General features: G+C 43.8%; 1 protein-coding gene across 1 annotated transcript in view; it reads right to left on the reverse strand.

Moving 5' to 3' along the window:
- DAAM1 (dishevelled associated activator of morphogenesis 1) overlaps positions 1–15,890 on the reverse strand; it is a 175,349-nt gene that overhangs the window by 13,967 nt on the left and 145,492 nt on the right. The window contains 4 exon segments of the mRNA XM_047079568.1: positions 3,496–3,664; positions 4,509–4,597; positions 6,385–6,491; positions 11,556–11,640. Coding sequence (XP_046935524.1) covers positions 3,496–3,664; positions 4,509–4,597; positions 6,385–6,491; positions 11,556–11,640 — 450 coding nt within the window.

Here is a 15,890-nt window from a genome sequence, read left to right on the forward strand (position 1 = left end):
GGATGTTTAATTCACTGAAAAGGATAGCTATTTTTCAAATCTCAAAGTACAGAGCAGCAACTCACTGATAAGAATTTATTGATAATTTTCATTTAAGCTTTTTCAACTCTTTGATAACTCCCTCCCTCTGCCCCCCCACCCCCCAATCCTCTGACTCACTTTATTAGCTTTTTTCCCTTCTGACTCGATTGTTTTGCTGTTGCAGCAAAGGACGTTCAGGAAGTTAGAAGGCCTCCTGCTTTAGGGCTGGTCCTGGAAATGGACCAGGACTGTGCCATCATGGCTATGACATCTTTGCAGCCAAAAATCCATTTCCTAATTTTAGCAACACTTGAGCTCCTAACTGTACGGCCCAGCTCCCTCTTTGGTGGTGACAGCACTGAACCCTGACTGACCTGGGTTGAAAAAGTGGATGTCTGATAACACTGTCTGTTAGGCAAAGCTGTAGCAGTCTGGTCCTGTTGTCCCTGACTCCAATGCACATTACAGTCACCTGGGCCCTGGATGCCTGGGCCAACCTGAGATTCATTTCACTGGAATGAGGTGGGGCCAGGCATGGGTATTTTTAAAAACTCCCTGGTAATTCTAAGAGCCAGGATCAAGAACCACTAGTCTACTGAAAGTTACCATAATCAGGAGGACACAAATGTAATTCTTTAAAAACATGTCCGTAATTTGTAGGCAATTTGTTAACTCACGATGCTACATCCCAACAGTCCCATCCACCCCCAACTACCATGAAGCAGAGTTGTCAAACCATCTCCTTTCCAACAACAACGAAATGCTTTCCACTTATGGTTACCCTTGCATCTTCATAGACGCCAAGGCAATCCCATTCCTCCGAGTCAACTGACCCACACGTGAAAAAATTTTTTTTTCTATTTTTCTTGCTCTCAAGAAATAATTAGAAAACAATAGCTCAGCCAAGTAAACTGGTGGCTAATATTCTGGCCATTTCCTTTGCAGACACTGAGCTGGTATCCTTCCACTTCAATTCTGCTGCTCCCAGAAGCTGAGCATCAGCCCATGTGCCTGCTGCGTGAGGAAGTCAAATCCCAGCGACTGTCACGAGACAGAGCGGAGCCATTTCTCTTCACTGTTTCACAGAGATGCTTTGTGATTCGGAGGGAACTTAATTAACCATATATACTTTTATTCATGTAGAAAGACTTCAACCTAGATCAGAGCACTCACATTTGTGTGCTATCCAAGTAACACCTAATTCGACTGAATGTAAGGTCTTAAAGAATGAAAACAACTCAACAGCCACACATTTGATTTTTCGCTGGTATAACTGGAAACAAGCCTTTAATGCAGAGTCAATGTGTCCCTCATGCGCACTGTCCCACCCTTGTGCAGTTTGATAAGATTCAACTGACATTTAATGAGTGACTGCTTATAAACAAGGCACTGTGCTTAGGCACTAAGGGTTTAGAAGACACTGGTACTATTTCCAGGGACCAAATATTCACAGGAAGAAGAGGGAAAAAAAGAACAGAAATATTTTTAATTTATTGTTTTGAAAAGGCTTGTGTATTAGATAAATTCTGTAGTAACTTCGATAAGCAGATACTCACATAGTAAGTGCCAGGTTATCAGTAATGCCTGATAGGTAATGGCAGAAGGTATTAGGGGAGGGTGGGGGGGAGAGAGAGAGAGAAGACCTAAATGGTAGTAAAGGTCTCTTTCCTCTCCAACTTACAAGCCCAGTTGAAGAGAACACCCTTCCTCAAAAAAGGTGACTGCTCTTGGGTGCCTGGGTGGCTCAGTCAGTGAAGCATCCGATTCTACAGTTTGGTTCAGGTCATGATCCCAAGGGTTGTGGGATCGAGCCCCATGTTGGGCTTTGCACTGAGCCTGCTTACGATTTGCTCCTTCCCTTCCTCCCTCTCCCTCTCTTCCCCTCACCACCCCACTGCTTGCATGGACTCTCTAAAATAAAAAAATAAATAAAAAAAAAAATGAAAAGAAAAAAAGAAAAAAGGTGACTGCTGCTTATATGCAGGTGAGATGTTGCAGTTACCTACTACAACCTACAAATAAGATCCATCTGTTGTTAGAGTAGAGGTGGGGACAATAGGACAGGTGTCAAATACCTGTGAGACCAAATACCTTGCTTGTGATCTTAGGCAGACTAAATGAGCCACTTGACATTGCCTCAGTTTCTTTATCTGACAGTAGGCAATGTAGCACTTGGCCCGTGCACTTCACACAATCAAATATGAAAGTGCTCTGGAAGGATCAAGTGCTCACATTAAAAATAAGGTGGTGATAGAACAGCTGCCCTTTGTTAATCTATCTCTACATGATGCAAAAAATAAGGTTTAGCCCTACAACTTAACACACTCACTGCTTATTTCTTTTTTTAAAGTTTATTTATTTGAAAGAGAGCAAGTGTGAGTGGAGGGGGTGAGGGTGGGGGGCTCAGAGAGAGGAAGAAAAAGAATCCCCAAAGCAGGCTTCGTGCTGCCATCACAGAGCCTGAAGCGGGGCCAAACTCAAGAACCATGAGATCATGACCTGAGCCAAAACCAAGAGACAGATGTTTAACCGACTGAGCCACCCAGGCTTCCCCACCTTGCTTATTTCTTTATAGGATGGATTCAGGGTTGCCATAATGCTATGCATCACTAACCTTATAGAAAATATAGAGTAAAAAGCCCTTGCTAGTTAGGAATAATTAGGATGAACAGCCTATTTTTAAAACGAATTTGGATGCAGAGAAGTTTCCCTTAGAGACAATTGGGCAAGTTGCTTTGAAGTCAGTAAGAGCCTTAGAGAAACAGGGCTCTCAGGGAAACTGGTGTTACTATGCCTAACGATCCTGTTAATGACACCAGAGCATTTCCACCTCTCAGTGTTTCTAACAAGAATCTGTTCACTTTTACACTTTCTAGGAAGCATTCTGAGGAGTCTTGGGAGCAGAGGCTTAATACCAACAGCCAAAACGCACTTAGACCCCATCAGTTTTTATAGCCGCTAGCGTCAATGTATAAAGGAAGACATACCCTAAAAGCCCAACAAGCTTCCCATCATCGGCTGTCAGTTTTCTCTTTTCCCCTAGAACACAGTTCTCTGCGGAGGGGTTGTGACTGGGAGAGGTCACGAGGAGACCAGCAGCATGTGGGTCACATTCTGTTTCTTGTTCTGGGGACTAGTTATACAGAGGTGTCCAATTTGTGAAATTTAAGACCGGTGGACTTGTCCTTAGTGTATTATACTATAACAAAAAGTTTACCCAAGAAAACCCCAAAACTTAGACTAGCTGATATCCCTGGGGCCTGAAAATGGATGAAGGATCATTGGCCCAATGGGAATTTAGGGATATTTGTAACTGTGAGAGGAGAGAGGTCACTTCTCTCTTGGAGAGAAGGAAAGAGCATGAGCAGGAGACCAGCAAACCAGAGGCTGCAGGATCAGGGAGGCCCAGGAGGCCCAGAGGGGTCCTGACCTAAGCTCCTGGATCCTCCAAGTGTTGGAAGATACCATACTTACTTGTCAATACTAGATTTTGTGTCAGCAATCTTGTTTAGGCTGGATATCTTGAATCCATACGCATTGCCTCTTTGGCCTTTATTCATGTAATTTCCAAATGCCAAAACCACTTCTAGCAACTGCTTCAGGGCGTTGCTCCTAAACACCTCTTCTGAGCCAGAACGAATTGCTTCAAAACAAAGCACACATAAACACAACTACTACCACCAGGACTTTCCAGGGACACCCAGCCTAAATCCACACACCTGGGAGCAGACACGGACAATGTAAGCCTGGGTCACTAGACTACCAGGGAGCACTTACAAAACACCTAACCTAGAAGCAAAGAGCAAGGGGACAGGGAGAGCCAGCTCAGGTTGCTCAAGAGACCCACAGCCGCACAAGCCTATCCTTTCTTAGTCCTTTTCTTGACTGGCTCATCAACTGTAAGCAGGGATATATGAGACAGTGATTGCATTTCCCACATTCCTCTGCAAACACTTTCTTGCCTGGTATGAGTAAGACTGAGAGGATAACTGATCAATTCTATTGACAGAAAAACTGGCCAAATGTGTTTCATGTTATAGCTTGCAGGTGTCCTCAGGGACTGGGGCTTGAGCAGGGTCCTGAGTCCAGCCTGCATTCTGTGGCTGTGTTCTTCAGATGCCCATTTTTTCAAACACTTAAAAACTTAATAGCCTCAAATCTTCCCTTAGAATATCTAGTAAGGCACCATTGCAATAAAGCTGGCTACAGGTTTAATGCTAGTAGCGGTCAGATACGTTCTCACCAACATCCAGGATGTTAAAAGCCTGATTCTACAGAGGAGCTCAGGAGATGTGCTGTGGGCTCCAGAACCCAGGCTGGGCCACAGGGCCAAGGGCAGACATTAATTACTTATCACGATTTCAAAAGATTTTAAGAAAAAAAAAAAAAATCACCCAAGGGATCCTGTTTACTACCTGCACTTGGGTTGCAGTTGCAAATGGGCACTTAAGATGAACATCACTTTCAATCTGGAGGCCTGACTTTACCTTCTACTTTAGGTTTCACTTCTGCCACACGCTCTGCAAACTTCTTTTTGAAGTACAGCGATTGCAGTCTTTGCTGGTAATGATTGATGCTGTAAGAGCAAGCATGGACTAATGAACATCTACTTAATATATCTATGTTCACTTAATGGATACGGAGGTGGAGGTGCCTTCAAGCACCACCCCCCCCAACACTCACACACACACACACACACACACACACACACACACACACACAAGCCTGCACAATTCCCCTGCTGGACAGGAAATGAGGTCACTTCGCCTGAAAAGCCCATTTCCCTCTGACCAACAGGAGGTATTTGGGCAATGGCAGCAGGGTCCTTAGCTCTAACCAGGTCAGGCAACTGCTAAAAGAAAAGGAGAGTTGCCACCTCCCTTTCCTCAGAGGCCCAGCAGCTCTTGTGAAGACAGAAGAGATAAAAAGGAACGAGAATGCAAAACCTCCCCATTCTGCTGCACGTTAAGGGGCTGTTTCCTGTGTCTCTCCTATACTTAACTTTCCACAAAGTTTGCCTTTGGCAAAGCTGTGGAGTAAAACTTGTCTCCGGCATTCTCTCCTCATCTTCTCCCCACTCATGTCCCCAAACCTTCCTCTTTCTTTACAGTTAGCTCCCTATCTGCTCCCCTCAGGGCTGGCAGGCTGTGCCTTCAAGATGGCAACTGGTGACCAAAGATAAGAGGGTGCAAAGCGGCCTGGTCATCAGTAAGATAGGTTGCTGCTGCTGAGGGGCGAGGGCAGAGCATTCTTGCCAAGGTCTTCTGAAACCAAACCACTGCCTTACCTGCTCTCTAGTGGAAACTTCAGTTCAGTAGCCCCTCCTCCAAAATGATACCATATAATCAGGCAGACCTGGGTTTGCAGTCCAGGTTCTCCTCTTATTAGGTGACCTTTGGCAGGTAACTTAACTCCTCCATTAGATGGAAGAGAATACCTCCCTACTTACCAGCCCTCTTGGCAGGGCAGATGAGAGGATCAAGTGGGACGATGCATGCACAGAGCTAGACAATGACAAAATGGCAGCTACGCAAGTGACCATCTACTTATTGATGATACACAGGGTTGCTGGGCCCACTTGTCAAAATTCTAAAACCATCCTTTGTCCTACAGTAGTATATATACAAAATGACAAGTTGGGATGGACAAACAACAAAATAATTCTGGATATGGTAGAAACGTACAGCGAGAGATATGTTCACCTGAGCTACACTCGTAGGCCTTTGATATTCAGGGGAAGAGTGCTGCCCTGGGGGTGACTGAGAGTCTCAGGACCACTGGTCCTTGTCTAATGCAGAATCAAATTTCCAGGCCGGGGATGGCAAAGAGATTCAGCTCACATGCCAAACAAAATTATGAAGCAGTGGCTGCCTCTGGGCTTTCTGGAGAGGGGTTGAAAATGCTTGCCAAGGCTTCACGGGAAGTATGCCATGATTGATTAGAGATGTCTGCATGGGTCAGGATTTGACATGCAGACCCTAGCTGTTCAGTAATGTGGGCTCTAGGTCGACATTGCTGAGTCTATTTTTTGAGATGCTGAGGTACAGAGAAGAGTGAGATACGATTCCAAGAAGTCAAAGTGGTAAAGAGAATGACCCCGACAGGAACCAGGAAAAGTTATGACCTGTTTAGGTCCAGAAATAGAGGTAATTGTGAAGAAGCCCTAACCCTGGTTCGCCCATGGGCAAGAACTCACATGAACAAAACAAATTCCACACAACTCAGGCTTCAGAAGATTTTGCAATTTAAAAAGGCTTCAAGTTAAGCCAGGTTATTGGCCCAAATAATTCAACCAGGATTGAAAGTTTAACTTCCTTAGAAAGGTAGAGGACATGTTCACATTTTATGCATTTCCAAACTCACCGGCTCATCTCAAAAAGGAACCTGTCAGCCTTGGCCATGCGATCCAGTTCATGTTTATGTTCCTCCAATAGGTCAATGTCACTTTTTTCGGGAACAAATTTCAAGAGCTAAAAAGTACACACAAGTATTAGAACTGAAGTTTATAACGGAATTATTGCAGTAATTTTTCACTCTTTCCGTTAATTGGCCCTAAGACAAGACTGTAACTTTGGTTTCATTTAGAAGTGCTACTTCCGGGTCATTGTTAAGATATGCTACGTGATTAAATCTTTCCAGTTAGGTGGTTCAAAGGTACCAACTTCCAGTTACCAGATACATTAAGTTCTAGGGATAGAATGTAAAGCATGATGATAGCTAACGCTGCTGTATAACATATAGGGAAGTTGTTAGGAAGGTCAATTCTAAGCATTCTCATTACAAGGAAGAAATGTTTTTCTTTTTTTCCTTTTTTATTGTATCTATAGGACATGACAGATGCTAAACGTATTATGATAATCATTTCACATTTGTAAGTGTCAAACTATTATGCTATACACTTTAAATTTATAGTGATGTATGTCAATAATATTTCAATGAAATATTATTCAAATATTCAAAACACTTTCCTTTTTTTACTTATTGGTATAAGATTCGTTTATGGCACCTTTCTGTTCTATACTGTCTCTCAAATCAGATCGTGTAAGCCCTGTAGCAGTATCTGCTTTGCATAGACCATTAGAGGGACTTCGGAGATTCAATGCTCTCATCAAGTGGATGATAAAACTGGAGGTCCAGAGAGATTAAACCACTTACCCAGGATTACAAAGAAAATTCACGTATTCGTCAGAAATAGAACTTAGGTCTCTTGACTGCCAGCTCAATGCTTTTTTCTATTACATCATGCTAGAATGAGTAATTCTATGTGTATTTTCCATTCAATTTTGTTTCTTTCTCTGGCTTATCTAATTCCATCTCATTTTTTGTTCCATGTAAAAAAGATGGATGAGAAAAACATCAGGATTTGAAGTTGTTGATTCCATTATTTTATTTTGGAGGAATAAATGAGCATGGAATGTGGAAGAAATAACAATAATATTTAAAGTTGAAAAAGTACTCTGTGTCTGATTTCCTTTAAAGTTACAAATAGATGTATATACACCCACAGCCCTGACCATGTGTGCTATTTTCTGGATCAAATGCCCTTGGATATATACATTTTTTTTAATGACATTGACCCTCTGAACCCCAAGATCCTCCCCATAACTTGAAGCTGGCATTTGGATGGTTCATTTAGTAGGTTTCCAAAGTTTGTTGGATTTAAATAAGGGACCTCAGAAAAGGCAGTCAGCCTGGATGCCACCAGCAGAGAAAGAACTAGAACTCCAGGTGAGTGGTATGCGGTTGTGAATATATTCCAGGCAGGGTGCGTATCAAGTGGCAGGGTCTGGCATGGGTGGCACAGCATTTATGCAAGTAGAAGGACAGCTGCAATGGCATCAGGGGTCAAGGCCAGGTAGCAGCAAGGACCTTGTAAGAAGTTCAGTCTTTATGTGGGCACTGGGGTGTAGCTTAAAATCTTAGGTAGGAGAGTGAATTTGCATTGTAAAAAGACCACCATGCTCATAGAATGGAGAAAGAGCTAGAAAGGATCAAAAGTATTAGGGGGTTGGCATTAGACTGTTGCTGTAGTAGTTCCAGGTGAGAGAGGGCAGAGGCCTGGATTGGATAGTGAGTAGATTCTAGAGCTATTTAGGTGGGGGTTGACTGGCCTGTATAGCATACAGGTATATGTGTATAGCATACAACTGGCCTGACTTGCTGATGGATGGTTTATGGTAGAGGGTCAAAAGGATGAGGTCCAGACTTTTGGCTTAGGCAACAAAGTACATGGAGTGCAACAGGAAACCGAGGAAGAGATGGCTGGAGGAGAGAGGGTAGGTTTTGAGAAAGTGAGTTTAGTCCTTGCAATACTGGCAAGAGAACCAAGAGTGATTCCTAGGCAGGTGGACAAATGGGTGTGACATCCTAAAGAGATCTATTTGAAAGACAAAGCATTGATATTGGTTGTAACACGCACGGATGGGAGTGAGGTAACCAGGGGAACCGCCAAGAGAAACAAAGCAGGGCTGGAGAGAAGCCAGCTTTTGAGGAATGAGGACAAGAGGAGGAACCTTCAGAGGAGACAATGAAATGCCAAAGAAAAGCATTTCATCATGGAGCAAGTGGCCATTGGTGTTGCACACCACCAACAAATCAAGGAAGATAAGGACTGCAAAGTGCCTCCTGGCTTTGGCAATAAGGAGGTGGTGAGTCCTTAGTGGAAACAGCTTTAGGGAGGTGAGGAAGAGTGAACAGGAGGCGAGTGTGGACAAGCTTTCAAGAACTTTGCTTATATTGAGAAAGAGAGAGGATGGTGGCTACGTGGAATGTGGTATTAAAAGCTGTTTTGTGGAAGGCTGAGACACGAACAAGTTAAGAGTCAAGAGGGAAAGGCGTACGATCTAGGAGAAGGGCAGTTCTCTGATCTGGCTGGGTCCCTGAGCAGAAGAAAGGGCTGGGCCAGAGCAGAGCCCAGGGACACCCCCTCTTTCCTAGTGGGATGTAGTGGATGCGGATGCCAGTGCGTTCATGGGTCTGGTGGCCTGATAGCTTCTAGGCATTTGTGTTCCTGTGTTCAAATGGTGCCAGTGGACAGGACAAGTATCTTCTAGCTTTTCCTCAGTGCAGAAGGAAGGTAGTAAGACAAGGAGAAGGGAGAAGGAAGAGAGAGACAAAGACTTGTTTTTTCCCTTCCGTTTGGATTTTTATCTACTGGGCAAGGAAACTCAGGTCTAGTGTCAGGATTCCCCCTCCCCCCGTGACACACGCATTGGTTGTGCAAAGTCCACAGCCCTGTTCACGATAACACAACCACTAGCTCTCTTTTGTACAGAACACTGTTAAGAGGCACCTGCTAAAGGTTCAGTCCTTCCCAAAGAAGAGTCGAGTGACAGACTGTGTGTGGATAGTTTTAAGAGAGGAATGAAGAGTTAGACGAACACCCGGGAATAAGGAGAAAGGTACGTATTCCAAGAAAGACTGTATTAATCTCGTCTGAGTTCTGAGCTCAGCAGCTAAAAAAGGAAAGGAAGGAATGAATGTGGTTCTAATGCAAGTCACAATTAAGAGTAAAGCGATGTTAGCTTCAGAGCTTGTCTGGGAGAAGTGCTGTGTGAAGGACGAGGAAGCAGAGGAAGAACAGTAGAATGAGAAGGAGAAGAAAGAGCGTGGTAGAAGACCAGAGAGTAAGACACACACAGAATTATCGGGGGAGACCAGGTCAAAAGTATCCCACTTGGCCAGATTCTGCATCAGTACATTGATTTTCTTACTTGTATTTATTTGAAGTACATTCTATTTGCACTGCAAGCCCTTTTGGCAAGATTTTGAAATCCCTTCCCTCAAGGAGGAATTTCGCTGGATGCAATTTCACAGTAAACAGATCTTGTGGAATTTTAAACATACGACCTTGTCAATAGGGGCTAAAGGCCTAAGGACCAAAGCAGTTTTCTGCACGGTTCTTCCCTCTGTGTGAGCAGCTTCTGATGCAGGCAACTAGCATGCAGGGTCACCTGGGGGCCAGAGAGGGGCAGAGGGGAGCTGGGCTGCACCTCTGGGTAGAGACTCTTGCTAGGTGGAGAAAGAGAAGAAGAGAAAGTATGTGCAGAGAAGCTATTAAATGCTCTAAAAATTAATTTTTGGTTTAGGAATCACCTTTAAACTATTTGTACACAAAGTATCCCAATAGGCTCGGTATATGGTTACTAAGTATTGATAACTAAGTCAAACCTCAAAAAGGACAGCATGGGGGCACCTGGGTGGCTCAGTCAGTTAAGTGTCCGACTTTAGCTCAGGTCATGATCTCATGGTCCGTGGGTTCAAGCTCCGCATCAAGCTCTGTGCTGACAGCCTAGAGCCTGCTTCAGATTCTGTGTATCCCTCTCTCTCTGCCCCTCCCCCGCTCACGCTCTGTCTCTCAAAAAGAAATAAATGTAAAAAAAAAAAAAATTACAAAGGACAGCACGAAAAGTTATTCCACTGCCAAGTGTGAGGCCTTCCCCAGGACAATTCCAGTTGCAGGTTTCAGGTGGGGCTGGTGCACGGAGGTGTGGCGACCCTTCAGCAATCACTCCCTGCTCTGCGTCTGAGGCCTTTTAGGACACCAGTGAGAACATGACACAAAATGCACAAGCAGACAGGCACTCCACCCGGAGCGGCCATGCCACCCAGGATCACTGTTAGTAACGGCAAACAGACTTTTCCTCTGCTTCTGGGAGCCGAGTCTGCCTACGGATGAGACACCCAGTCCAACCTGGCATCACCATCACCGGCATCCACAGTTAACCTTTGGAGGACCTGGCACTAAGGGACGTGGACCTCTTGACTGAAATCACTCAAAATAGGATTATGTCCTATGGACAATGAGACAAGCAGACAGAACATTCTCAGAGCATGGAGGCTATCTCCACAAAGCACAGAAAAATTTAGGTCTAGACCAAGAAGCAGGTAATAACCCCGGAAGCATGTGCTAGTTCCACAACATTGTCATTTGGGTAACAACTGAAGAAAGCTGCAGAGAAACACGTAACCGAGTTGGAATGGCTGCATATAACAGAGCATGTTATAGAAAGGCTGCACGGAAAGCGTGAAGTCACCACATTCAGCTTGCCCGGCCACGGCTAGCACTACTGATTTCGATGCAGGTGACAGAGCTGGGGGTGTAACGGTAGCTCCTGTGGTGTAGGAATGGCGAGTCAAGGCCAAGACACAAACTGTATTAAGGACTCCATAATGAATCAGTTTACGTAGCAGTCTGTGACCTCATAATGTGAGTGAGATTCTCCATACTCCTGTCAAACACTTCCCAAAAGCTAGTAGATTTGCATGACCTCTGAAGGCATAATACCTTACTTGCAGCATGAGGGACCGAATCTGGCATTGTGGGTCTCAGGCATTTGACAAACTCGTGACCTTCCTTCTCACCCATCATTTTGAGGGGCAATGGGAGAATAAAATCTCCTAAGAGAGCCGCATTCAACGTTGGTTCAGAGATGAGGAAACTGTCCACCAGCGGCAACCAGATTTTCTCAGTATCCCACTCCCTGCTGAAAGCCAGTCGTCGCTTACGCTCTGAAATATGTCTGGCAGCTCACCTGTTCCAACATGTCCTTGGGCAGATCTTCCTGCTCGTCCATTGTTAGAATTGCCCGTTTGATTTCATCATTGGACAATTTCAACCTGGAGAAAGAAGAGTATTTTATCTTGTTGTTAACAATATTGGCACGGGTATTAAAATTTAATGCAAGATCATTCAGTTTGCTACTCCAGCTGCTGACTTTCAAGAACCGTTCTTCTCAAAATCTCTTAGTGAAAGCTTATTTCCTGACAATATTGCACCTAAAAATAGTATTTTGAAACTGCTTTAACATTCTTTCAGGACTTTGTAATGCTCTGCTGACAAAGAGAACAAAGCTGTTATGTTCTATTGTTTAGTTTCCTTATGTAAGGGATCGGAGGATGAGAAATAGGGAAAACACCTAGATCCAACTTATCTCTTTAATATACAGCATCCATGAATTCTAGACAGAAGAGGAAAACTGAATTCTTGACTATTCATCAGGAATGTTCAAAGTCTGCTTTCAGATTAAAAATGGATTTAAAAAAGGTTGGAATCTGTTACTGTCAAAAAGTTGAATAGTTAATACATGGAATAGAATGTGTAAGGCACTTCATGGTTGAGGAGTTTTCACATATAATATTTCATTGGAGGTTTAAAATAACTATGATTTTTTTCTTTTTTTTTTTAACGGAGGGACAAACTGAGTCTCGGAATGGCTGATTTGCCCAAGGTCAAACATATGGAAAGTGGCAGTACCTAACACAAACTTGAAACTCCTGATTCCCAATCCCCAATTCCTTTTACAAATCTGTTTATCTAGTTAATATCTAATAGGGAAGAATTTAAGCAAAACCACAAATATGTTTTCTGTTCACCATAAATTTACATGATTAACTAATTTAAGGACTTATGGCTTGATTATGTCAGGACAACAAGTGTTGACTATGAAGAAAGTCATGAAGTTAAAATGTACTTGTAAAAATGTGTTTTTATTAGACACAACCAATAGTCTAAACTGGGGGGGGGGAATCTTAACCAGATTATTAGCTAGAAAAATAGAGTCATTCTTTTGTTCTATTTGTAAGCATTAGATCCAGACTTACTTAAAAATATCTTACTTCTTTATTAAGCTACTATTAAAGTGGCATATTAACGTTATTTGTCTGTTCCTCTAGTCTATGATCTTCAAGAAAAATCACATTTTGGCCTGGAGATGAAGACATAAACACACAAATACAGAGCAAGACATGAAGCCTTCACATGGAATATTTGAAGGCGGGAGCTTTGGCAACAGACTGGGCCTCAGTCCTGTGTGACGCTTCCTGGCCAGTGTGACCTCGGGTCAAGTTCTCCTTAAGCCTTAGTTTTCTCAGGGTGCCTGGGTGGCTCAGTTGGTTAAGTGTCCTACTCTTGGTTTTGGCTCAGGTCATGATCTCACGGTTCGTGGGTTCGAGTCCTGCATCGGGCTCTGCACTGACAGTGCAGAGCCTGCTTGGGATTCTCTCTCTTTGCCCCTCCACTACTCATGCCCTTTCTCTCTCTCTCTCTCAAAATAAATAAATAAATAACTCAGAAAAAAAAAAAAAAAGCCTTAAGTTTTCTCATCTATGGAGTGAAATAATGCATGTAAAGCACTAAGCACTGCCTGTCCATAGATAAAGCTCATAAACTAGGTGTCTCACTTTCCAACAGACTTTTCTACACTGGGGACAAAAAAGCAGCAGTACTTCTGTAACCTAAACATTCTCACACAGCGCTTAGTAGGGTTATTACGAACACTTCCCCAAGCATTCCCACAGCCATTATTTCACTGGAGTTTCCTCTCTGTACACAACATCCATTAGGCCCAGAAATGTTAAACAAGAATTAGAAGATAGGGTTCTTGTTTTAAAGGTGGCTGTAACATTTGGGAGAATCAAATGGTAAGTGAAACACTCAAGACACATGGGTATGAAAGCACACATGACTACTGCCGCTCTCACAGATAAACGAGGGGGCAGCATGAGTGTGGGGAAGGGGGCGGGACACAAAGGCCACAGAAGGAGGAAAGAACCCTGGGGGTAGAGCTGGACAACACACACCCCACTTTGGACAACTTGGCTTGTCCTTTTCTCTAGATTTTGACATGATCTCATTAAAACCATCTATCCTGCTATTTATGCTGAATATTGTTTCGTGTGCTGATAAGTAGGAAAGGGAAGGAACAAATTTGTCAATCCTATTGTACTAGTACTGTGTTTTTTTTTGGGGGGGGGAGGGGCAGAGAAAGAGGGATAGAGGATCGAAGAAGGCTCTCTGCTGGTAGCACCCAATGTGGGGCTCAAACTCACAAACTATGAGATAATGACCTGAGCTGAAGTCAGAAGCTTAAACGACTGAGCCACTCAGGTACCCCAGTAGTACCATTCTCTTTCATCTCATGTTTTCAAATCCAAATATAGCATGTAGGCAACAAGAGAAAATTGCCCATGTTCTAAAATGAGATCCACTCTATCGCCTACTCTGAGGTAGGGTGCCATCATAATTCCCTAGACCTGGGCAGACTTCTTTAGATTGTGTTAGTCATTCCTGGGACAATCATTGCCCCACAAACATTTTCACCAGGACATCGTGATGGAAAACCCTCAAACTTTAACTGGAACAATCTAGCTAAGTTGGCATGGGTAAAACATATGATAGGGTAAAAACCATAATGCTGGCATCACCGTACAGGCTCTGGGTAGCCCTCAGTTCCAGAACACTAAAGGCTCATGAGTCAGTTAAGAGCGAACACCACAGTCCAGCCATGCAAGGCCAAGGGAGAGGAATGCTAAGGAAGGTTGAAACTGCCACTAATGAAAACCAACCGGCCGTGGAAACATCTATAGGCATCATGAGAAAAGCTCCATTTATAAGAAAAAAATAAATTAGTTCTGTGTCCTTTTCACACTGAGCTGAAGAAACTACTTTATGGTGTGGTTCTGCTGAGTCCTTCTGTTTTACATTTAAAAGAAAAGGAGTTGAAAATCAGAGTGAGAACAATACTTGAAGTATCAGATTTGCATTTCATTAGCTCCCCATATGGAGTGCAGAACTCCTTGCTTTTGAAATTGTATATATTTATGCTTCTCAACCCCCAGAGGCTGTCTGGACTAAACACTAGCTCTAATTCATAACAATTTTGGTTTCTCTTTATGTGTCCCACAAAGAGACTTGAGACTTTAATGGATAGTACTTAAGAAAATCTACCTGTCAACATACTGCCTTGCACGTGGCCTGTTGGAGCAGACAAAGAAACTGTACCCTTGGGGAAAGGGGAGAAGGGTACTCCGCCCTCTGGGATGGTTCTGTAGGTTGCCGGAGTTCTTAGTATCATCTGTCATCCACAGAACGAGTCGCTAATCTCTGTAATTTAAGGACCCTACCAATCCTAACGTTTTAATTGCTTTTAAAGCTTGGCAGTGTTCTGGTGTGCTGGAGGGTGGCAACGTTTGAGACATCCACTTCAACTTTCTTTACAAGGCAGGAAACAAATCGGCCATTTTAAAACAGTATTGAAGTCTACCTTGCTGCACTCAAGTATTTCAAAAATTTGCCAAGAGAATTGGAACATCCAGGCGTAATTAAAATAAGTTAGGGATGGATGGCGAGATCAGCCTTAGCTCTGCTTCAGTGGATTTAAGCCAAATCCCCCTACTTTAAAGTAGCTTTTTGTGCTTTACTGCACCCCGGGCTGCCATGTTAAGTGAGCATCTGGAAAAAAAAGAACAGCAGAACACTTCATAAAAGTGTATTTTAGGTGGGTTCATTTGGCAATATAAACCAGCTTCCAAGTTTCTTTCTTTATTTCGGAAGGGAGAAGTCTGTTTCAGGGAATAAAGCAGGGCGAATTTTAAATTGCCACATGTCACCTATAGATACCCAGTAGGTTGTTGCTCACCCTGCCCAGGCCTGAAGTGAGCGTTCTTAGTTTAAGGAATGTCCTGTCCATTCCGCCACTCTCGTCTCCAGTCTGGGAAGGCAGGGTCCCTCGTGGCCTGGAGCTTCTGCTTCAAACTCACACCTTCCAGGCAGCCTCCCCTCCGGGAGCTGCAAGTGACCCTGGCCACTGAGGCTGCAAGCCCGGTGTGAAGGGCCCTCACTTCCCTTCCCTGTTCAGCCTGTGGGGCAGGGAGGGCCCTCCTCCCGACTGACTTCTCCACTCCAGGCAGGGCTGTGGCAGGTGCCTGACCAAAGGGTCCGCTAACTTCTGCGGTGTGGGAGTAAGGAAGAGCGTTTAAGGATAACCAAGCGCTGCGGACATATGTGCTTATGAAACATCCCCCACGGAATCCGTCACAGGCTTATCTCATGGTGGAATCTGGTGTGATGACTGTGTTGCTGGGGATTA

Source organism: Lynx rufus, unplaced genomic scaffold, assembly GCF_022079265.1.
Source record: "Lynx rufus isolate CCGP_SWC_20201006 ecotype Redwood Valley unplaced genomic scaffold, mLynRuf1.p SCAF_17, whole genome shotgun sequence".
NCBI classification, from domain to species: Eukaryota; Metazoa; Chordata; class Mammalia; order Carnivora; family Felidae; genus Lynx; species Lynx rufus.